Source organism: Micromys minutus, assembly GCF_963924665.1.
Source record: "Micromys minutus genome assembly, contig: SCAFFOLD_248, whole genome shotgun sequence".
Lineage (NCBI taxonomy): Eukaryota > Metazoa > Chordata > Mammalia > Rodentia > Muridae > Micromys > Micromys minutus.
The window spans coordinates 122,315-145,666 of NW_027667204.1; the positions used below are offsets into that span (position 1 = coordinate 122,315).

Here is a 23,352-nt window from a genome sequence, read left to right on the forward strand (position 1 = left end):
TCCAGAGTGCTAAGATTAAAGGCGTGTGTCACACCTGGCTTTCTTCACTCATCTGAAGTTCATCATAAACTGTCAGAAGATGAATCAAAGTTATCACTCAACCTATATATTTCATGAATCCACAAGTTTCTGCATTGCTATGCTTTATACATTTTTGTCTTGGGCTAGCTAATGTATTCTGCTAAGGAATCCTGACTACTCTTGGGAACCTACTCATTATCTGAGCTATTAGTAAAAATAAAAGTGGGTGGGCCAGTGCAAGATACTAGTCTTGCCTAAAGAGGTATATCTAGAAAGATCTGCAATTTTAGCACTCGTGTCTATGAGTTCTAACATGTAAACAGGAATTCTAAAACAAAATTGGCTAATACACTGTGTCCTGTGTGAATTCCTGCTTAAAATTTAAGATCTACTTAAAGTTTCAGAGTTTTGGAATTGTCAGATTCTGTCCATGTTAAGTTTATTCTTGCCTTGAAAGAGAGCAACAGATAAATGACCCAGTGTGGCTTCTACCCTGTCTTTGCATAAATATTGACTTATGGCCTAGGAATGAAACTATCCTTTTAGGGGGCTGGAGAGGTGGTTCAGGGAACCCATTTTTGACTCCTAGCATCCATGTGGTAGCTCACAACCATTTGTAACTCTAGTTCTAGGTGATCTGACATCCCTCTTTAGGCCTCTGCAGGCACCAAACATATCATATACAAATGTACATGCAGAAAATATTCATATACATCAAAAGTAAAAAAAAAAATTAAAGCCAGTTAGTAGTATTACTTCAATTCACTATTAGAACCCACATGACATGGGAAAAAATGAGAATGGATTTAGAGTTTCTTGGAAGCACTTTTCTCAAACTGTTTCAAAAAGCTGACCTTTTCTTGCCCGATGAATGGGAGAAGATAGCTCATTCTGCAAATAAAATTACTTTCTCTTATGTTTTCAGCTGGTCTCCTCCAAAATACAGGTGAGCGAACTTGAAAGTAGCCTGAATCAGAGCAAGGTCAGCTGTATTGAAGTGCAGAAGATGCTGTTTGAAGAGCAAAATCATTTTGCTAAGATAGAGATGGATTTCAAAGAAGAGCTGGTCAAAATGGAGCAACAGCACCAAGAAAAGGTAACTGAGCAAGACAAGGATTTGCTGAGGCATGGGCTGAGACTGCCTTTGGTTGCTCAGCTTTTCAAAGCGGTGGAATGTGCCTGGCATGCTGGTGCTGCCTGTAATCCTAGCACTCTGGGAAGCTAAGGCAGAAGAATCATCTCAAGTTCAGAGTCAGTCTGGGCCATATTGAGACCCTGTCACTATTTGAAAAATAAATAAGCAGGCACCAGTGGCCCATGAAGCTTCCTTTCAAAAGTTTATGTGGCCTTTTCCACATTTTGCAAGTACCTGAAACAGAAATAACTTGTCTAAGTGGCTCTTAACCACTGGCTCAAATTCTAAGATTAACACACAGAGAAACACCCTTTCTAGGTTTATTACTTTGGACCATGAAAAGACATTCTTTATCTTTAACTCACAAAATAGTTACCTGGGGCTGGAGAGATGACTCAGTGGTTAAGAACACTGACTGCTCTTCCAGAGGTCCTGAGTTCAATTCCCAGCAACCACATGGTGGCTCACAACCACCTGCAATGGGATCTGGTGCCTTCTTCTGGTGTGTCTGAAGACAGCAACAGTGTACTCATATATAATAAATTTTAAAAATCTTTAAAAAATGTTACCTGGACCCTGCTTGAGCTAAAGAACACCCCTTCCCCTCACCACTTGAAACCACCCAGTGTGTTGTGTCTCTCTCTAGGTGTTGTACCTTCTCAGCCAGCTGCAGCAATGCCAAATGACAGAGAAGCAGCTGGAGGAATAAGTTAGTGAAAAGGAACAGCAGCTGCTTAGCACCCTGAAATGTCAGGTATGCAAAACATGATGGATAGTCCTGACTCATTTGGGCCATGGCACTTGGCAGCAGAAAGTAATTAACCACTTACAAACCTGAGCCTTTACTCCTTTGAGGCCCTGTTGAATCTGGTTAAGGGAAGATCAGCACAGCTCCAATAATAGCCTAACTTTCAGAACTAAAACAGAAGCCTCCACATCATACTTATGCCTCCTGATTCTTGTGCCGAAACCCTAAGCTTCAGCGCTGAAGAAGTACACTCATCTAGGATTTACCTAAAATCTTGATGGCAGTAAGCTGAAGCAGGCTTTGTGGTGAAGATTGCTCAGTGTTCTTGCAGAGGGCTTGAGTTCCCAGCACATGTCTGTCAGCTAACAACTGCATGGAACTCCAGCTCCAGGAGGAATCCCATACCTGGCTGTCAGCCTCTCCACACATCTGCACTCAAAGGCACATGCACATAATTAAAAATGATAAAAAGAAATCGAAAAAATCCTAAGGGCACTCAACGGTTCTGAGCCAATGCCTGCCATGTTAGTAAAATGTCCAGGATCTAAAATTCTTTCAAAGGCTGGGAACACCACACCCTTTAGAAACATGTTTGAGCACTATTTAGTCCAATGTAGAATCTTATTCCTGCTCAGTCTCCAGGGTTCCCTTAGCTCTTCCTACTGTAAGACATATTCAAACTCATTAAAGTTGTATACATGAATCCTGTTGCCTTAACTGCAAACAAATATAATCGGGCTTGTTAGAATAGGGTGCAGACTAGTCTGTGTGAGAAGGGTGCACAGAAGCACCTGCAGATTTCAGGGAACAGCTAAACTAATGCTGTGTGGGATTCTGAACCAGCCTGCTTATGTGCATAGGCGAGAATGGGAAAGGATAAGAAAATTTGCTTCCTTCAAGTATATTCATGACTATTGGGGAATCCTGAAATATAAGAGACATTCAAAGAAGTAAAGCTGTGTCTGGCATTTAAAAACAAACAAAAACTATCATCTACCAGACACTTAAAAGCAGTGTTTTAATCTGAGTTATTTAGTAACTCTTTATGTGGACCCAAAATAACCCCACCTGTAACTGCAATCTGGAACTAGAAGGAAGAGCTTAGGAAGATGCAAGAAGTGTGTGAGCAAAATCAGCAGCTTCTCCAAGAAAACACTGCCATCAAGCAGGTAAGACGTCTTTCTACCCACTTAATAAGCCTCAGGAGACTCCCACTGAGGCTCACCCTTGGAAGCAACCTTCAGTATTGATGACTATATTACCCAGTTTTGTGTGGTCTCCATTGAGTTTTTATATGACACAGTCATGTACATTTCAAAGTGTTAGAAACACAAGATTTTGCCAGGTATGGTTGTATATACCTGTAATCCAGCATTTGGGAAGCAGAGACAGGCTGAACTTAATGAGTTTTGAAGCCAGTTTGGTCTATAGTAAACTCTTAAGTCAGCCAAGGATACATAGTAAGGTTCCGTCTCATAAAAACCCACAAAGAAAGAAAGGAAAAATAAAGTATACCCCTTCCTAAATCTAGTAGTGATCTGAGAAAGTCAGTCCTCAACAACAGTCCTGTCACACACCTCACTTGAATAGCAAAACAGTAAAGGTTAGCTCCTGTCTGAAATCTTTGGGTTAGCCACTCCTCAGCAAACATTTATACTATTATAATTGAAATAGTGCTGTGAGCTGAATGTAGATTAAATGGCCATGTAAGCCAAGGAGGTAGAGTTCAGAAGCATACACAGGAACAGAAGGATCGAGGACCTAACTAACACCTTTGGAAAGGAGTTTGCAGGCATGAAGCAATTATGGGTACACTTGTTCTTGGGGAAACACTGAAGCATAGCAAATATTGTAACCACATACTACCTAATATGAATCATAGTCTATTTCTAAAACACTATGAAATGATGCTTTTTAGTTTGGCAAGTGACTATACATGAACTTTAAAGAGATCAAGTTGACTCTCCTACTTAATAACCTCACAATATGCAAATGCTTTGGCCACTCTTGATCAGACTGCTTGGAAGACACATTAGTTATACATAAAGACCATCTTTATTGTTGTTTCACTATCTTGTACTTACTAAAAGGATACTGTAGCAGGCACCGAGGATGGCTTTCTCAGAACTAATGGCTTCCTCACTAAGACGCTAAATGATAGGTCACATGTTATAGTAGACAGAGTAACAACCCAGAAGCTAAATAGGCATGGAATCTATCTAATCTGGAATTTATCAATAGTTCATTGAGTAACTTTGAACGAGTCATTTACTCTGCCTGAGTCTGCATTCCCTTGTATGTACAATGAAGAGATGAAACCAGCATAGATTACTTCTAGTGCTAATGTCTTGAGTCCAAGGACTAGTCAAAATATTAATAATAGTACCTTTATATGATGTTATAATATTGTATATGACATCATATAAAGGTACTATTATTAATATGTGTGTGTCACCTTGTGAAGAATAAGATAATTATTTATATTTTTATTAAGGTACTGGAAGCATCTTTAAATATTTCTCATTTATCACCTGGGGGTGGGGCACATCTTTATTAGTTTTGTTCTTTTCTGAGACACTAGCTTGACCTTGAACTCCCTGTGTGGCTCAAGCTGGCCTCATGTGTGGGCCTCCCAGTACAGGTGTGTGCTGCTATATGTGCTCAAAAGAAACAGATACTCTTGTCTATATTTTGTTGATAAAGAGCTGAACTTGAAAGTACTTTTTCAACGGTCATGGCAAATGTTAATTTTAGGAGTAAATACTTCTAAGTTCTACCCTGGTATTCTTTATTCTTTGAGTTTAAAACTTGTTCTTCTGAGATATATTGAACACTCTGCTAGAATTACAGACTGTAAAATGGTATCCTCAACCCTAGTTTTTCTCAAGGGAAATCTTTAAAATAGAACCTGGGACTCTACCTCTAGATGTTCTGACCAGGTTGATCTGAGGTAGGATTTGGCATTTTAGAACACTTCCCCAAGATTTCCTTTCTTTCTCTCTCTCTCTCTCTATTTCTTTCCTTCCTTCCTTCCTATGTTATATGTTGTGGGTCTATGTGGGTGAATGCCACATGTATACAGGCGTTGAACATAGATCGTTAGAACCCTTGGAGCTAGAGTTACAGTTGGTTACAAGCCACCTAATATGGGTGCTGGGAACTGAACTCAGGTCCTCTGAAAAAGCAGCAATCACTCTTAATCACTGCTCCAACCCTTGCAGTGATTTCTTTAGCCCCTGCTGAGAATCTGCAAGCCTAGGAGTCTTTCTGTTCCTTGTGATATGCTAGTGGTTTGCCAGCAGGTTCGGTATAGTTGTGTCAAAGTCTCTCTGGCATTCTAATCTGCTTTCTTGAATGAGGGAGAAAAAGATGAAATTATACCTTACGTGTGTGACACTCCAATCTGCCAAGTGTATTATGAGCATTCAACTCTACTGTGACCACTACCATCTAGCCTCTGCTGCCTTGAAGATTAGCAAGAGCAGAAGTTCATAGCAGCTGCTGGGTCCTGCATATGGAAAAGTCCAGTCACCCACGACAGTTCTTGAGCTGTCATTTGTGATATTTATCCCATAAGATGAAATAGACAAATGCTGACAGGGTAGAAGAGCATTTCTGAAGCCTGTAGCTAATTCACAAGTGGACAACGGACCCAGGCTACAGTAGGAAATGGAGCCCATTCTGAAGGGGCTTCTATAACCAGGTCATAGAACTCTTTATCTTTCACTAGTTTTATTCAAAGGAGCTAAAGGGATTTTTAATTTTATTATAATGTATCTTGTTGATAAAGGTGACTAAGATGGGCATTCTTATCTAATACTGTTAGACATGTAAATTGGTTTACCTACTCTAGAGGGCAACCTGAAACTAATCAGAAACTTTAAAAATATCCCCATCATGATCACTTTAGGAGCACATATATTAAAACTTTTTATATTCTTTGATCCAGTTGTTATATACATAGTAAGGAAATAGCCATCAATATGGAGCTTGCTGTATTCATTCAGTGAATCTTTTCAAAGTAACTTTGTGCCAGGAATGAACACTATTTCTGAGAATATAGCAGTTAACTTTGTCATTGTGAACATATTCTTGTAGGAAAAGACATAGTAAGCAGAAAAACAAAATAATTCTGGATAGTGATACAGAAGAGAACAAAAATTCCATGTTGACTTTGTAGGAAGGATGGGGAGGGCAAAGGCTTTCTGCGAATCAAAGAGAGGGTTAAGATGAGATAGAGACAATGTGAGGAAACCAGGCACCTGTAATCCTGGTTCTCTAGAGGCTAAAGCAGAAGAATCTCACATTCAAGGCCAGCCTGTGCTAAGTGATACAGGCCTAAGTCCCAAACAAGAAAGTGAGGGGGAGGGAAGTGAAGGAGAAGAGGCAATGAAAAGACCTCAGGGAAAGAGTGGACTTTGTGTCTCAGCACCCAAGAAGGTCATTGTCAAGGAATGAGTGAGAAAGGTAAAGATAGCCGTAGAGGCCCAACTAGTCTACCTTCTATTTGTGTATGAGAATATCCACTGCAACATGATTTGCAGTAGCAAATGTTTTCTTTCAAAACTATCCTAATATCTAACATTAGGGGACTAGTTAAATAAATTGGTGTATCGGCATGATGGAATATTGTGTATAGCTATTGAAATCATGGCTTTCACATTTTGTACTGATATGTGTTATCCTCCTGTTCAGAAAAAAAGATGTTATTATGGTTTCCTTTATAGCTACAGAACAAACACGATAGATCTCATGTGCAAAGCAGCTAAGATCTTGAATGTTATTATAAACTTAGAATGAGTCCACAGAGATGTGCAAGAAAAAAATGCTGACAGTTATGCTTTCAGGGCTTGGGGTGTTTGGTTTGGGGTTTGGTCTTGGGAGATTTTTTGTTTTTTGTTTTGTTTTGGTTTGGCTTTTTGCTTTTGATTTTTTTTCAAGTCAGGGTTTTTAGACAACCCTGGCTATCTTGTAACTCACTCTGTAGACCAGGCTGACCTCAAACTCATAGATATGCCTGCCTCTGCCTCCCAAGTGCTGGGATTACAGGTGTGCACCACCACTGCCCTGTGATTTCAGGCCTTGTTAATCACCAGACTATTGGATTCACTTTTGTTGTGGATTTGAAGGGGTGGTTTTGGTTTACTGAAAGGATCTCACTATGTAGCCCTGGCTACCCTGGCCTTGGCGGCCTCTGCCCCCCTGAGTGCTGGGGTTAAAGGTTTGGGCTGCCATGACCTGCGGCACGGACTACTTTAAAGCTAGTTCTCCCCATGTATTACACTCATACAGATGATGTAGGAGACTCAAATGCCAAACTTGAATTTATTATCCCTATTGTATTTTTTATTTCTCCTTTCAGCCTATAATTGCAGCCTGTCAAAATATTTTCAGATTGTAATTTTTGTTATCTTAACTATTAATCATCCTTCCAGCTTTCTGCTATTGTTAGAGCCTGATAAACATGGCTACACTGTAAAGTGGCTGTGAGAGAGAGAGAGAGAGAGAGAGAGAGAGAGGAGAGAGAGAGAGAGAGGGAGGGAGGGAGGGAGGGAGGGAGGGAGAGAGAGAGGGAGAGAGGGAGGGAGGGAGAGAGGGAGAGAGGGAGGGAGGGAGAGAGGGAGAGAGAAGAAGAGAGAGAGAGAATGTAGATGAGTTAGTGCTCCAAACAAAGACCTAGCTGGACAAAATGTAAAAATGTGCATTGAAAGAAAATCTAACTCGGTCCTAAAATAAACCTAACTGTACTACCATATTGCTGCCTGCAGGGCTTTGCCCCTGAAATGGTCCCCAGTGTTTATCTGGTACTTGACACAAGCAGGTGTTAGGACAGCCTCCTTATCTATCTTCAGCTATACTGCCCAAAGTAGAGCATTGGATTGTTTGTATAACCTGCTCTTCATTAGCCTATGGTACTTCCTGGTGAAATGAAGGAAGGGAATAGAGAAGACAGATTTGATCAAGATGATGAACTTTCCTTTCTTTCTAAAAAACATGTGCATGTAGAGGGATAGGACTTTAAAATGTCCATCAAATCCTTTCAGTAATGTGTCCTTCCACAAACTTGTTTTGCAGTGTTCCTGCAAAGGCTGGTGCGGGAACAAGCAATGTGGATGCAGAAAGCAAAAGTCAGACTGTAATGTGGCCTGCAGCTGTGACCCCACAAAGTGTCACAACCGCCATCAGAACCAGGTAGGAACAGTATTGCTTTCCCTTAACCATACCTTTGAACCTCTCTGGAGTTTGTATCCTTCTTCTTCTGCCCCAAAAACCTGGAAGCTCCTACAGTTATTCCTACCCTTTTTTTTCTGCACCCAGAAAGAGGCTCACTCCTCAGGTATGCACTCCCCACCCTCACCGCCAGCCTTGCCATGAAGCTTCTGTATAATTTCTGAAACAGGAACAAGGGACAGGAATGCAAGAACTTACAGGTAAACAGGGACACAGGATCAAACTAGTCCAGAGGCTTGGCTGAAACTGTGAAAACCTCGTGCTGAGATGGCAGCTTCTAGAAAGGAATTTAATCCTTCTAATATCTTGAGACAGTAGTTAGTAGACCCTAAAGGAAGCAAGCATTCTGTGGCTGTAGGAAAAGACCCACAGGAATTTCATCTACTAGTCACTGTTGTGAGCCAAGTTAACTACAGCTTTCTTTATGTCACTTCTAGGAAGAGCAAACTCTGAGAAATAAAATGTGCCCTGAAAGAAATAAAATGAGCCATGTGCACAGCAAGCAGGCTCAATCCCTGACCTCTCCTTATGCCTGCCTGTGCAATGGCAAGAAGGCTTTGCTATAGCCCTTGATCCAGAATCCAAGACTCCCACCAAGTGTGGTGTAGCAGACATTTGTCATACAGTTCCTAGACATTTACACAGGAACAATTTGGCTTGGGACTCTCATTTCAAAGGTTAGTTCTAAACTAAGCATCAGAGGACTAAAATGACAAGCTATGTAGGTCAGGATAAATGTCAGGCACATATTTGGGACCTGTAAGGGTTCCCTGTTTCATGGTTTTTCATTTAGGGTTCTAAAACACTGAAGCTGCTGCATGAAGGAATCTTTGGCCAAAACCTTTAGAATTCCATTTCCATCAAATCCATGTGCTCTTCACCTACTTTCCTTTTGGGCCTCCCTCAGGATTTCAGTTAAAGAAAACTATTGATCTGGGCCAGTGCTTCCATTTTACAGAAGAGGAAAGTAAAATCCGGAGGCAAGCTGACATGACTTGCCTGCTAGACAGCTGGTCATGGCAACTGAGATGAAACCTCTGGGTTACAGACAGCTACAGTTTTAAGCCCAGCTCTATGCAGAGTCACCTTGTGATTGACCTAAAGTGACTTCTGTCCTTTGGATTTCATTTTCTTATCAGAAAGGAATACTAGTGCAGGTGACCTCCTATAGCAGTGCTGTTGTAGGTAGTAGAACTTTAATCAAAGAAATAATCAAGGCTTGGCCTAATTTCATTCTAGTTTATTTCTTGAGTAGGTCTTACTTGTTAAATACCCAGGTTAGACTCAAACTTGTCATCCCTCTGCCACAGCCTCCCAAGTTCTGGGATTGCAGATATATACCACCACATCTACCCTGGCCAAATTTTTAAAGTTTCTTTCACAGTATGTCTCATTCCAGACCTATACAGATCATTGGAGTCTGCCTCTTAAGTATGACAACATTTCTCTCGGAACAGAACATGTTAAGTGAGCCCTATGGCTTCTCCAAATTGTAGCTCCCTTACGTTTGCTTTGAGTAATTGGCTGATCAGGTCCTCAGAGCTGGGACCTACCTGACTGAAGAGGAGCTGTTCTGTAACTCAGATAGCTAAATTACATTAAGCCTATCTGCTTGATTTCAGGACGACTTGGATGCTATTGAGCTAAATCAAGATTCTGAAAATTCCTTCAAATTGGAAGATCCCACAGAGGTGACCTCAGGATTAAGTTTCTTCAACCCTGTTTGCGCAACTCCCAGTAGCAAGGTGGGTGGCTAAATACAAGACTTGAATGAAAACTAAACATACATCCTTTTCTGCATTAGCTGTGATAGAAGGTTATGGGAGATAGTTGTGGGGAAAGATATTATCAAATTGCTGGCCACTGGCTGGAGTCTATTTATCTAAAAAAGCAGTTGCAGGGGATGCCTTTTGTGGAGCCTTTGTACTGGCTCAGCTGGGTCCATGTATTCACTTCTGTCTCTGTCTTTCCTAGATCCTGAAAGAAATGTGTGATTCTGATCAGGTACTGCTGAGGCAGCCTGCTTTTTCCCCTTCTTCTGACCACCCAGAACTGAAATCTATAGGATCAGAATCACAAGAAAATAAGGCCACAGGAAAGAAGAAGAAATGAGCTCTGGCCAGCAATTCGAGCTTCTTCTCTGGCTGCTCTCCTATCCAAGAAGAGTTCCACTGAAGTTAGGGCCATTGTCTCTTCTTTCTGCAATGGACACACTCTTAGCTGCAGCACTGAGGGGAGCGTCACTAATGACTTCTGTAGCTTTTAGGTCTTCTTGCTATTGAGAAAAGGAGAAAAAGTGTCCCTAAAAGGAAGAGGATCTTTGCTGAGTGTTGGCCATTACCGTCTATGGCCTCCACTTACAGACAACTACTTTGCTTCTCTAGAAGGTGCTGAGCCTTCTACTGGAGAGAACCAACTGACCTTCCTGATACTCAAAAGGAACCAGTCCCCAGGACAGTCTAGCTCGCTCTTTGTCAACAGTTGAGTTGTCTCTTCATGGAGCCGAGGCCAACATGTTCTCTCGCGATCACATCAGCTTAATGGAAGAGCTTCGAGTAAGATGGAGACCTGCTTGACTCCCTCGCCAAACCCCAGGAATTGGGCAGGGAGCTTTCTACTCCATTTCAACTCCGGACTTTATAAACCCTTCAACTGTCTGTCACATGTGTTACTGAAGTTAGTGAAACATTTTTAAATGTTAATAAATAAACCTTAGCTCATTTACAGTTTGAAGGAGATCCTTCTATGATAGAAGAAGAAATAAAATTCCAGCATGTTTTCTTCGACCCCTGGGAAGTCTTAAAGAGATCCATTTCAATTTCCCCACAAATACACATACTTCCTTTTTCTGGGAAGGCTGCCTAGTTTTTTGTTTGGTGGTTTGTTTTGTTTATAGGGGTAGGGATTGAGCAAAGGGGCTCAGACATGCCAAGCAAACATTCTATCACAGAGCTTCCTGACCCAGCTTCCTACCCTTCCTTGGAATGTTGTGCCACTGTTGCTCTGCTGCTCTGGGGGAAGAAGGACACTGACACATTTAATGAGAATCCCCATACCATATTTATGCCAGAATTGTATTTGCTTCTCAAAAAAGAAAAGAAAAGAAATCGCTGGGCCTGGAGAGATGGCTCAGAAGTTAAGAGCACTGGCTGCTCTTCCAGAGGTCCTGAGTTCAATTCCCAGCAACCACATGGTGTCTCACAACCATCTGTAATGGGATCTGATGTCCTCATCTGGTTTGCAGGCATATATGTAGTTAGAGCATTGTATACATAGTAAACAAATAAATCTTTAAAATGTTCAAGGCCAATAGGAGCCTGTACTTTGCATAGAAGAAAATAAAGTGTCAGCTTTACCATCCAATAGCATATTTCTGAGAGAACGCTTTCATTGGGAGAATGTGTTTATCGTAACTCATGGTTTGAAGGTCCTAGGACATGGTTAGAAGCCCATATTAAATCATGACAGAAGCATGGAACAAAGCAGCTCACCTCATAGCCAGGATGGGAGAAAATAGTGGAAGGACCTGGGTCCTATCACCAGCCTTCAAGAGCATACTTCCAGTGGACTAAAGACACTCCACAAGAACCTACTTTTTAAAATTTCCCTCAAATGGTACCACTGGCCAGGGAACAAGCCATGAACACACCACCCTTTTTGGGAACATTAAATATCTAACATGCAGATGGTACTGTGGTACAAAGAGGTAGTTATAATGTCAGTGAGTAATAGAGCTAGGAACGGACCCCATTATACATTTACCTTATAGTTCTTTCTAATGTCCTGTAATCTGATTAATGGTAGAGAGCTTTTGAGTTACAGAACAAAACTATTGCCCCTTTGCTTTCTCCCTTTAAAAGGGAGTGGAGGGACAAGGATTATAGAAGCTAGAAGGGGGCCAGCCTTGCAATGCCACATACAGGCTATATTTGAAGCCTCTGGGAGTTTACAAACCTTGATACTCATCTATGCATACTGACTCCTGTCCTTACCCCCACAGCCCCTAAAAGGCTCTTAAACCATCCCCACAAGAAAACAAGACTCCAGAATCCACCACAACCCAAGCAAAGGAAATTGAAAAACAACCTGCCAAGAATGACTCCCAGTGGAGGACTAGGTGACCTGCTGGCCCTCCCTGGCTTCCTGCCAGCAAGCAGTCTTGCTTCTCTTTGCATTTTAATTCTGAGAGAGTTAGAGTATCTCTGTCATTGCCAAATACTGCCTCTGGATACAATGGGAAAGGTGAGAGGGAGGGAAGCAGCTCCTGGCAGAAAAGAGCAGTCTCCCTCACAGGATAAAATCAAGTGTGTGAAGGGGGAGGGGAAGCCAGCTTATCTGTAAGGAGTCATCCTTTTCCACCAACACCCCTATAGTGCTCACAGACCCCAAGTCACTGCATCAGCCACAATCTAAGCTGTCCATCAAGCCCCTCCCAGCTCACGTGCAACCCTGTACTTTTTATACGAAGCTGAACATAGCTTGCTAGGCCACCAGCTTCTTTTGTACACATTCCTCTTCCAAAAGCCTGGTACCCTAACACCTGTTTGCAGTATAAACCTGATGAACTGAGCTTGATCCCAGGAACACAGGGTGGAAGGAAAGAACCAACCCCAATAAGCTGTCCTCTTATCTACACATACACAACAACAACAACAGCAAAACGGCCCAAAGTCAACGGTAGAGACTCAAAATCGAAAATGACTGAAATCACTGCCAAAGTGACGGAAAGGTTGAAATGACCCAAAAATCTCCCAAAACGGCACAAAAGTCACCGGAACAGTTTCAAAATTGAAAATGACTGAAATCACTGCCAAAGTGACAGAAAGGTTGAAATGACCCGAAAACCACCTAAAATGGCCCAAAAGTCACCAGAACAGACTCAAAATCGAAAATGACTGAAATCACAGCCAAAGTGACGGAAAGGTTGAAATGACCCGAAAACCACCCAAAACGACCCTAAAGTAACCGGAACATTCTCAAAATCAAAAATGACTGAAATCACTGCCAAAGTGGCGGAAAGGTTGAAATGACCCGAAAAACACCCAAAACGGCCCTAAATCACCAGAACAGACTAAAAATCAAAAATGACAGAAATCACTGCCAAAGTGACAGAAAGGTTGAAATGATCCGAAAACCACCCAAAACGGCCCAAAATTCAACGGAACAGACTCAAAATCGAAAATGATTGAAATCACTGCCAAAGTGACAGAAAGGTTGAATTGACCAGAAAAATCACCCAAAACGTCCCAAAAGTCACTGGAACATTCTCAAAATCGAAATTAGTGAAATCACTGCAAAAGTGAAAAGGTTGATATGAACAAAAAACCACCCAAAACGGCCCGAAAGTCACCGTAGAGACTCAAAATTGAAAAGGACTGAAATCACTGCCAAAGTGACAGAAAAGTTGAAATGACCCGAAAACCACCCAAAACGGCCCTAAATCACCGGAACAGACTCAAAATCGAAAATGAATGAAATCACTGCCAAAGTGACAGAAATGTTCAAATGACCCGAAACCACACAAAACGGACAAAACATCTCCCGACCAGACTCAAAATCGAAAATTACTGAAATCAATGCCAAACTGACGGAAAGGTTGAAATGACCCGAAAACCTCCCAAACGGATGAAAAGTCACCAGAACAGATGCAAAATCGAAAATGACTGAAATCCCTGCCAAAGAAACAGAAAGTTTGAAATGACCCGAAAACCACAAAAACGGCCCTAAATCACCGGAACAGACTCAAAATCGAAAATGACTGAAATCACTGCCAAAGAGACAGAAAGGCTGAAATGACCCAAAAACCACCCAAAAGGAAAGAAAATTCACCGGAACAGACTCAAAATCGAAAATGACTGAAATCACTGCCAAAGAGACAGAAAGGCTGAAATGACCCAAAAACCACCCAAAACGAAAGAAAATTCACCGGAACATACTCAAAATCGAAAATGACTGAAATCACAGCCAAAGTGACGGAAAGGTTGAAATGACCCGAAAACCACCCAAAACGGACGAAAAGTCACCGGAACAGACTCTTCTGGCAGGCAGGTATTCAGGCTTTAGATAGAGCACACATATATATTGAAAAAAAAAAAAATGGAAGGAAGGAAGGAAGGAAGGAAGGAAGGAAGGCACGAAGGAGGGAAGAGAGAGGAAAAAAATTCTAGCTTTTGTCTGGCTGTGTGGGTGGCAGAGGCAGAGAGAATGGACCTCAGTGAGTTCACAGATAGCCAAGTCTACAGTGCAAGTTCCAGGGCTCCCAGGGCTATACAAAGACAAATCCTATGTTGAGGTACAACAAAACAAAGCAGAAAAAGTCCTGGCTTTTATTTTAGAGATGTCTCTTCCCTCTAGTACTATTGCCTATAGAAATTGATCATGTAGGCATGTTGATCTTATGACAGGGTTTATCTTTGTGTGTGTGTGTGTGTGTGTGTGTGTGTGTGTGTGTGTGTGTGTGTGTGTGTGTATCTCTATGGCTTAGCTAGGTCCCACGTCAGAGTTGTGTTTCAGTGGTCTTTATTTTTTGTGCTTGGGCTTGTGTAGGTACTAAGCTACCACAGTCCTGAAAACACACACACACACACACACACACACACACACAAATCACCCAACAAACCAACCAAGCAAATAAATATGCCTGCCTGCATGCCTGCCTGCCTGCCAGCCAGTTGCATTTTGTTAAACAATTTTTGACTGACTTTATTTCACCTCTGATTGTGTATCTTTCTTAGGATAAGAAAGTAAAACAATAAATGTACTCAGGGATCATTTTACGATGAGCTGTTTTCGGAGTTTTGTTTATGTAACAAAACTGAGAAGGTGGTGAAATGTCTCTCCATGTATTTTTGGCTGTCTGGAAAGTCGCTATATAGACTGGTTCACTTGGCGTGATAGATATCTGAAACCAGGTCTACCTAGAAAGTTTCTTGAAGTTCCAGAACAATGAATGATATTTATGTTGATTTTTTGAAAAATACGATTAAAAACTTAAAAAAAACGGAGGCCAAAAGAAAACCGAAGAAAATCCAGAAACCCTTCCTGGGTAAAATAAATAGACATGAAACTGGGTGTGGACATGCCTTTAATCCTATCACTCAGGGAGGAGACAGAGGTTGGTGGAATGCTGAGAACTGGAGGAGAGTCTGATCTTGACAGTGAGTTCCAGGGCTATGTAGAGAGATATCTTCGTGAAATCAGTGAGTGATGACAACTAACTCTCTGTTCTCTCAGGTCCATCTTGCTCTGGCTCCTGCAACTGACTGAACAAAAAAAAAAAAAAAAAACCCAATGGTTCTCACCTAGCTCTTTGGAAATGCTAATGGCGTTGTTAACACACCCTAACAGAAAGAGGAAGCCTTCATTCAGTTGTTCTCAACCCAGCCTCGCCCTGCCCTGCCATTTTAGGGATTTCAAAGGCCAGGCTGCATCTGAGCCATAATTACAGAATTTGGTATTTCTACTTAATGTTTAGTGTTTAGGTAAATAAGGCTTGTGAATCACTAGAAGAATGGCTAAGAGCACTAACTGCTCTTCCAGAGGTCCTGAGTTCACTTCCCCAGCAACCAACATGGTGGCTCACAACTGTCTGTAATGGGATCTGATGCCTTCTCCTGGCATTGTGCCTGAAGACAGCTGCAGTGTATGTACTCCTATAAGTAAAAGCAAATACACTTTTTAGAAAAATAAAACAAACCTCTCGAAGAAATCGAGGATCTTGAAAATACCAGGCATATTTATCCATCTCTCTACTCCTTTTATTTTATTTTATATATTTTTAAAAATATTATACACTGTATATATATATATATATATATATATATATATATATATATATATATATATATACAATGTCAAATAAAGAAATAGATGCAATTAATTTGGAATAAACCGAACAAAGTAAGAAAAAAAGGAAGGCAGTAATGCGGTGGCCTAGCTTATTTATAAGATGAGCAAACACTGGTCTGCCATTGCTTCCTCAGTTGAAATCACACACACACACACACACACACACACAAACACACACACACCCCACCTAGGATGAAATAAAGGAGGGGGGGATGCGACAGGCGACATGGTAATGCATGCCTTTGATCTCAGCTTTGGGGAGGCTGAAGTAGAGGCAGGATTTACTTGAGAGGCCAGCCTGGTCTGTCTAGTATGTTTTGGCACCATGTAGAAAAAGGTTGTCTCCCATCAATGAGCAAATACGGGAAAATCTATCTGTCCATCTACATATGCTTTGTGGCTCAGAGGGTGAAGCTGCTGCCTATTGAGGTCTAGGTAAAATCTCAAGGAAGGCCTAGATGAAATGTGAAGGCCTAGGTCAGATTGGTTAAGGCCGAGGTAACTCTCACCTGGCTAGCTTACCATTTTGTGCTGTTACTGATATTATGAGGACGCTTTCTCATATGTCCATGTATGTGGACAAATGACTTTCTGGTTGGCAGGTCGAGACATAAATGTTAGACAAGGCAAGTCCCCTGCCACAGTCCAGTTCCCCAACTAATGGGAGCAGGATAAGTGGGCGGCCAAGATGTGTTCCTAGAGAAATTCACCTATCCTGAATCCAGATGGGTGTAGTAACTTGGTACAGATTTTTGACATATGCAGTTCTGGACTGTCCCCCTACCTCACATGCTGGGCCAGGTGCCTGACAACCTGATTTTGTTATTTAGCGTGTGTGTGTGTGTGTGTGTGTGTGTGTGTGTGTGTGTGTATCTCTATGGCTTAGCTAGGTCCCACGTCAGAGTTATGTCCAGTGTTTTCTGCAACTTTTTGATGGGAAATCTCTGATAGGATCAGTCATGTGCACACATGATGCTGAACGTCAGGTTTGTATTCCCAAGACTAAGACTGGTACGGGTCCCGAACCAGGGCTATATATTATCTTGGTGTATAAAGGTAAATACTCTCTCTGTCTTAGCATCTGATGTTTGAAAACGTACAAAATATACAGTTCCATGTCTCTAAAAAAAAAAAGAAAAGATCAATCACGTGGTGTGCGTGTGTGTGTACCTGTGTCATGGAGGCCAGAGGTAACACCAAGCCTCTTCGCCAATTGCTGTCCACTTTATTTCTGAGACAGAGTATGGACTTCTGAGAACTGATGGACTTGGCTAGACTGGCTGCCCAGTGCACTACATGGATGCATGGAGCCACCTGCCACATCTCTCTTCACCCCAACAAAGCCAAGGTTAGGGGTTCACACTGCCACACTCAGCTTTGTCTATGGGTGCTCAGGTCCTCAAGCTTGCACAGCAGGTACTGCCCAAGGAGACGTCTCCACACCTTAAAGTGCAGATACTTGAATGCAGGAACTAACCTGCATTTTAACTAACTGCTTAAGAAATGTATGCACACGCCCAATTTGGCAGGTCTGGAACGTGTATGAAAACAGAGTTCTGATAACTGATCTATTTCACAAAGGATACGTACCTGATATGTTTTTATCATATCCTGACAGTTTTGCCGGATTTGCTCAGCTTCCTCCTTTGCCTGGGTTAGTTTTGTAGTTGTTTCTTTGAGTTTATCTTTGGTCTCCTGCAGTGAAAACATGAGAGACAACATCAGCCACAGTAAGATGGAGGACAATGAGAAGAAAGGCTGCCCTCTTGTGGGGGGCTCAGTAACACTAACAGGGAGGTGTGGCCTTGTGGTTTCAAAGCTCACACTTTTTGATACCCAAGGACCCAGCTGTACTCTGAGTCCTTCTCCAGCACCATGTCTGCCTGCACTCCGCCATGCTTCCCACCATGCCGACAATGGACTAAACCTCTGATGCAGTCCCCAGTTGAATGTTTCCCTTTTCAAGAGTTGCTGTAGTCATGGTGTCTCCTCACAGTAATGGAAACCCTAACTAAGGCCCTGCTGTAGACCTAGACTGGGGACTAAGCAGGAGTCTAACAGTTTGCTTGTTTCTGACAGGGAAAATGGTTAACAGTAAGACTGACAGACATTAAGTAAATGACTACAGTGGTAAGAAAAGCAGAGTGTTCCAAAAGTTCTTTGCACACCCCAGAGACCCTCTGGTTGTGGCTTGACATCCATTTGAAGCTCCCTTTTGATTGAATGATGCTACTAAACATGGCCTCTGTTTGGAGACTGCTGAAATGGCAATTCTTCATATGGGATTTTTAGGGATTGTCTTCATTAAAACCTGTTGCTTTTTCCTCACTCATTTTTTTACTCACCTGTTCTAGTCCTGACTGCCCAACTCTGCAAAGTTCCTTGCCCCCAATTCCCATTGAAAACACACTTTCTTTTGTATATTCTATCTTCCTTATTCCTTGCTTGATTCCTGCCCTCTGGTGATCTCTCCCCCAGCTTCCTGACTGCAGATGGAATATGATCAAGACACTCAGACTGCTGGCCATGCCTTTCCTGCTATAATGCAAAACCACAAGCCAGAAAGACCTTCTTTCTGGCACAGCGATGAGAAAAGTAATGACTGACCCCTGCTGCTCCTGTGGAGGTCCAGGCACCAGCCTCTGCTCAGCATCCCACTCCCTCTACATCTCTCTTGTTTACACTCGGACAGCTTAGCCTTTCTCTCTTCTATATCTGCCCTGCACCTGGGCTCCATACACTACTTCATATGTCATTTTAACAACACACATCGTATAATTAAGCACTTATCTACCCTGAGGTACTGGTCTTTGATAGTCAGTGTCCGGTATCACTTAACATATAGTAACTAAATAACCTGAACACTCGTTCAAAGAGTCTTAGACTAGGTATAAAGGACTGTGGTTCTGCATCCTCACTGCTATAACTAAGACACACTGACATATAGTCCAGTCTGTTTCAACACCCTAAATCCAGCAAGTGAGACTCCTGTGTGCCAGAAAACTTTAAACATTTGAATACATGAAAACAAAGTGTCACTTTATTAGGTTAAGGATGCTTACTGTATATCTTCTACCCGTGAGCTGAGCACTTGCTGACACTGCCCCTTTCTGTGAAATCTTGTATTCGAGTGTGCACATGTGCAGCGCTCACAGATAACCTCAGCTGTCAGTCCAGACCTTCCACCTTGTTGCAAATGCAAGCACCAGACTAGCCTACAAGCTTCTGCCACCCCCCCCAACAAACATAAGCAAGCACACGCGTGCACACATGTGTACCGACATAAGCACACATGAACATACATAAGACACACACAAGTGCCCCTGTTTTGACATGAGTTTTTGGAAATTTGCCCTCAGGTTCTCATTTGCACAAGCACCCTGACCCACTGAACCATCTCTGCAGCCTTTATAGGCACTGTTTGATTCTCAAGGGAAAGAGCTGTGTAAGCAAATAAAAATCTCTACCCTCAAGAAGCTGACAGTCTACTGCTAGAGGTAAACAAACTGTTAGGGACAGGTGCTAAGGAGAAATGAAGTGACAGCAAAGCATGGGGAGTGGGCAGTTCAGAGCTAGAGCAGAAAGGCTAAGCCGCTTCAATGTGCACAGGCTTGAAAAGAGTAAGATGAGAGGCTGGATGTGCTGACTGAGAGATCAAGGTTGAACCCAAGTCTTTTGTCCTGAAAGTAGAAGAATGGGCTGTCATTTATTGGGATAGGGAGGTGGTGGAGGAAGGAACACTATTAGTTCATCTTAATCTGCTGGAAAATTACTGAAGGTGTCAGGTATAAAGGATACAGCTGAACATCACTAAGTTATGTATTTGGGAATCACTCACATGAAGTTTGTTACTGCTAATTTGTTGTTGTTTTGAGAGAGTGTCATGCAGCCTAGGCTGGCCTCACACTTGCTATGTGGCTCAGGTAACCTTGAACACTACCTAAGTGCTGGGGTCATATGGAAATCGAATCCAGGGCTCCATGCACTCTTAACTCTTACCGACTGAGCCACAGTCCCAGCTTGTGTATGCCTGTCTAATCTTATCTTGTCGTCTGCGGTATTTCATCTTGTTAGTTCTGCACAATACCCTTTTCATTATGAACGCTGTATCTATATTAAATTAAATACCATCCATGTCTCCTCTTATCTGAGTCAAACTGTCCTTATGACCTCAGAGATTCTACACCGAGTCACTCACTCCTTTGTTCTGTAGACTGCATTTTCCTACTTCTTTGCACGCTGGTAATTTTTCATTAGATGCTAAACACAATGAAATATATGCCTAAGCAAAGCTTTTTATAATCATTTAAATATTTATATAATTCATTTACCACAGAATTTACTTGAAATAAGCTTGCTTTTAAAGCTAAGGTGGCCTCCAAACCTAAAGAGGTATTTTGCTGAGGGCCACCTGATGTCATGCTCTTTGAGAGATCCTGCAATCTGGCTAGTGTTAACAGTGACATTTATTCTCCAGTCAGTCCTGTGTGAACTCCAGTTTGGGCCCTATTCCTTTTGCACTTCTGGACCAATGCCCTCCTCTTTTCCATACCTTCAATTCAGGAAGACTGCTGGGCTTGGTGTCAGTTCCTCTCCCAGTGCCACATACAGAGCCCAGCGTTAACCTCGTTTGTGAGGCTTCACTTAGAGAGCACTCTATCTATGTCTTTCTCTCAAGTCTGAAAACCTTCACATATTTTTATTCTTTTCCTCCCTTTGTGTTTCCTTTTATTTTCATTTCTTTATTTTTTGGTGGGCGTTAGTCTAAGGTGGAAGGAAATGTCTGAATCTGGCTACCAACAGAGTATAGTCCTGGATCTGTAAAGTAAGATGGCAGCTTACTAAGTGAGCTAAAACGGCAACAGTGCCATCCCGTCAGCTCTAAATCCCAGCTAAGGAACCTGACGAGCCATGTGAGACTGCGGGCGGCAGACGGAGGCAGACGGAGGCAGGACTAGCAGGAGCCACAGTGACTGCAGAAAGCACATCACAGGTCCTGGCTTCAGGCAGCTGAGCAGAACAACACATGCAACATGCACCACGCAGCACAGAGGCTCCAGTGTGTGAGGGTTAGACAGATGGAGCACCGGGAGAGTGCCACAGACAGTAGCAACGACCGAGCGCTTTAATCCGAATTTAAAGCAACTTAGGCAGTTAGAAATGATTCTTTATGGATTCCAATTTTTAATTCCTCAATCAGAATTAGAGAATTCTGAGTAGCTGAGTAGGGATGCCCCACAGCTTTGGCAGCTCTTCATAGCTTCCTCACGCAGCCATGGATTTTGAGTGAAGGACCATGGGCTAGTGTCTAACACGTGTATCATGTACATACAAGTAAGCTATTGGTATTAATTATATTTAAGTATGAACAAGTATTTTTTAATTATAGGAATCAACATAACTGATACTTTAATTTTTTCACCTTAATTCCAATAGCATATTAAATATTTTTCCTTCCCTCAAATTGTATTAAAACAACAAACTAAGAATTACAAAATTTAACATTCTAAGCCACACCAGAAGTCTTTCTCGTGATGATGTGAACTATGCTGTAGGAGCCCCACCCTACTGGCTGCCAGCCCTCAGTACTCAACAATACCCCACAGCACAGCCACACTCACCTTGTGTGAGTCCATTTCAGCTTTTAACTTGTTTTGCGCCCACTTTACTTTAATGATATGAGAATTCATCTCCTCCTTTAGTTTCTCTGTTTCTCTCATGAGTCTAGTTGTTTCACCTTCCTAAAAAGACATTGTCATTTTTCACGTAAATAATCAACTATGCATCTGGTCTATCCCCTTGTGCAGTTACACAGTAATTCCAGGGCAGGTATACTATGGCCCAGAAGCCATAAAGCTGGTTTAAGGCTCAAATAGTAGTAAGAGAGTAATAAAGTCCTAAATCAAATCAATAGGCACAAAGATAATTTTTCCCTAGATTACTCAGTTCTTCCTAACTGACAGCAGTAAGGTGACTGAACCGGTTCTGCTACAATCTGAGGACCAGAACAGCATTTCTAAATGGAGATAATAGCAAGTGCTCTGAATAGCTACACTTCTGAGAGTCAACCTTCCAGGACAGCTCTAGAATAATGTTTTCTATAAGAAAATACCAGTTGTGCTTTCTGGTGAACTGTGCTGCACTAAGACTCTGGACAGGCCTGCAGCCCTGCTCATTAGGAGAGACGCTGCCCAGTCTATACGAAGCCCTACATCCAATTTCTCACATCGCAGGGGGAATATGTATTAAATAAAAAACCAAAGTAGACCCTGGCCAAGTTATACTTCTGATGTAAAGCCATTCACAGCAAACACTGATGTGGACATATCTTAGCAAAACATAATTTTTACAGACACAAACTAATTTTTCCAATAGACTCTAAAAGAAAGTTTTTTAAAGGATTAAGAAAATGTAACTGATAACATTTGACAATACTTTGCCTTTCCCCCAGCAAACCTTTCTAGCAGCAGGGATGACACACCCAAAAACACAAAGTAAGCTAGTGAGAGCATGCCCTGAGTGCTAGCTCTACACCACTGTGGGGCTAAGGAAAAGCAGAGGCATGACCTTCAAATTAGGCACAGTTATACCTTCGATTCATAGAGTTGCTGCAGCCGCCCTTTCTCTTGAGACAGCTGCTTAATTTTGTTAGTGTTTTTCTCCAATTCCTTACTTGCATCTCTAAGTTTCCTCTCAAGGGTTTCTTTTTCCTTTCGAAGGTCTAGAGACTCCTTCTCGCCTCTCACATACTTCATTACCATCGCTTCCTTTTCCTGGCGGGCCTCTTCACATTTCTTATTAGCCTTGGAAAGAAAAATGTTACCTGGCATTAATAAAAAAATATTTTCAAATAAAAACATATGCAAACAAATACTGTTCCCTGCAGTGTTAGTATATTTTGTGCTGTGATTTCCAGCCCTTCCTTATCACTCTTTACTTTGGTTGCTGTGGTTTTTATTTATATAGACCTTCCCGACTTCTCCACATCTACTTTCTTACCAGTTTCTGCACCATTGTGGGCCTCAGGAAGAGATCATGGTCCACATTAAAAAACTCCTTTAACCTCACACTTGCCAGGGTCAGCTGTCAGAATCAGTAGGCAGAAGCTTGGAAGAGTGGAGCCAGGCTTCTGGGTCACCAGAGGTCAGCTAACACAAGCACTCTCACATAAATATGCTTCTCATTTGTAACAGAGTATCTAGACTCAAGTATTTTGTTGTAGGAACACAAAGGGGCTAATAAAAACTCATCTATATTTCATGTGTCACCAGTACATGTATATGCTATGGAACAAAATGTTAGCTATGAAACAAGGAAAGATATAAGAAACTAGACACAGGTGAAGAGATGACTCATTTTCCCCGTATAT

General features: G+C 41.9%; 2 protein-coding genes and 1 pseudogene across 3 annotated transcripts in view; 2 read left to right on the top strand and 1 right to left on the bottom strand.

Moving 5' to 3' along the window:
- The window catches only part of LOC308416188 (chromosome-associated kinesin KIF4-like), a gene marked incomplete at its 5' end in the record, with an annotated part of 95,600 nt that extends 92,445 nt beyond the window's left edge, over positions 1-3,155 (top strand). The window contains 4 exon segments of the mRNA XM_080942612.1: positions 947-1,117; positions 1,803-1,862; positions 1,866-1,910; positions 2,996-3,155. Coding sequence (XP_080798738.1) covers positions 947-1,117; positions 1,803-1,862; positions 1,866-1,910; positions 2,996-3,154 — 435 coding nt within the window. The 3' untranslated portion in view covers position 3,155.
- Positions 3,156-4,969: 1,814 nt separating this feature from the next.
- LOC308416186 (coiled-coil domain-containing protein 186-like) overlaps positions 4,970-23,352 on the bottom strand; it is a 30,649-nt pseudogene continuing 12,266 nt past the window's right edge. The window contains exons 5-8 of the transcript in view: positions 22,574-22,786; positions 21,605-21,724; positions 17,574-17,678; positions 4,970-6,109 (exon numbers count right to left, since the gene is read on the bottom strand). The product of the transcript in view is annotated as a coiled-coil domain-containing protein 186-like (transcript). The remainder of the gene's footprint in view (positions 6,110-17,573; positions 17,679-21,604; positions 21,725-22,573; positions 22,787-23,352) is intronic.
- On the top strand, positions 7,514-10,290 carry LOC308416187 (chromosome-associated kinesin KIF4-like). Its single transcript, XM_080942611.1, has 4 exons — positions 7,514-7,816; positions 7,980-8,096; positions 9,758-9,880; positions 10,110-10,290. Exons 1-4 carry the CDS (start codon positions 7,814-7,816, stop codon positions 10,245-10,247), a joined length of 381 nt encoding a protein of 126 aa, XP_080798737.1. The 5' UTR covers positions 7,514-7,813; the 3' UTR covers positions 10,248-10,290.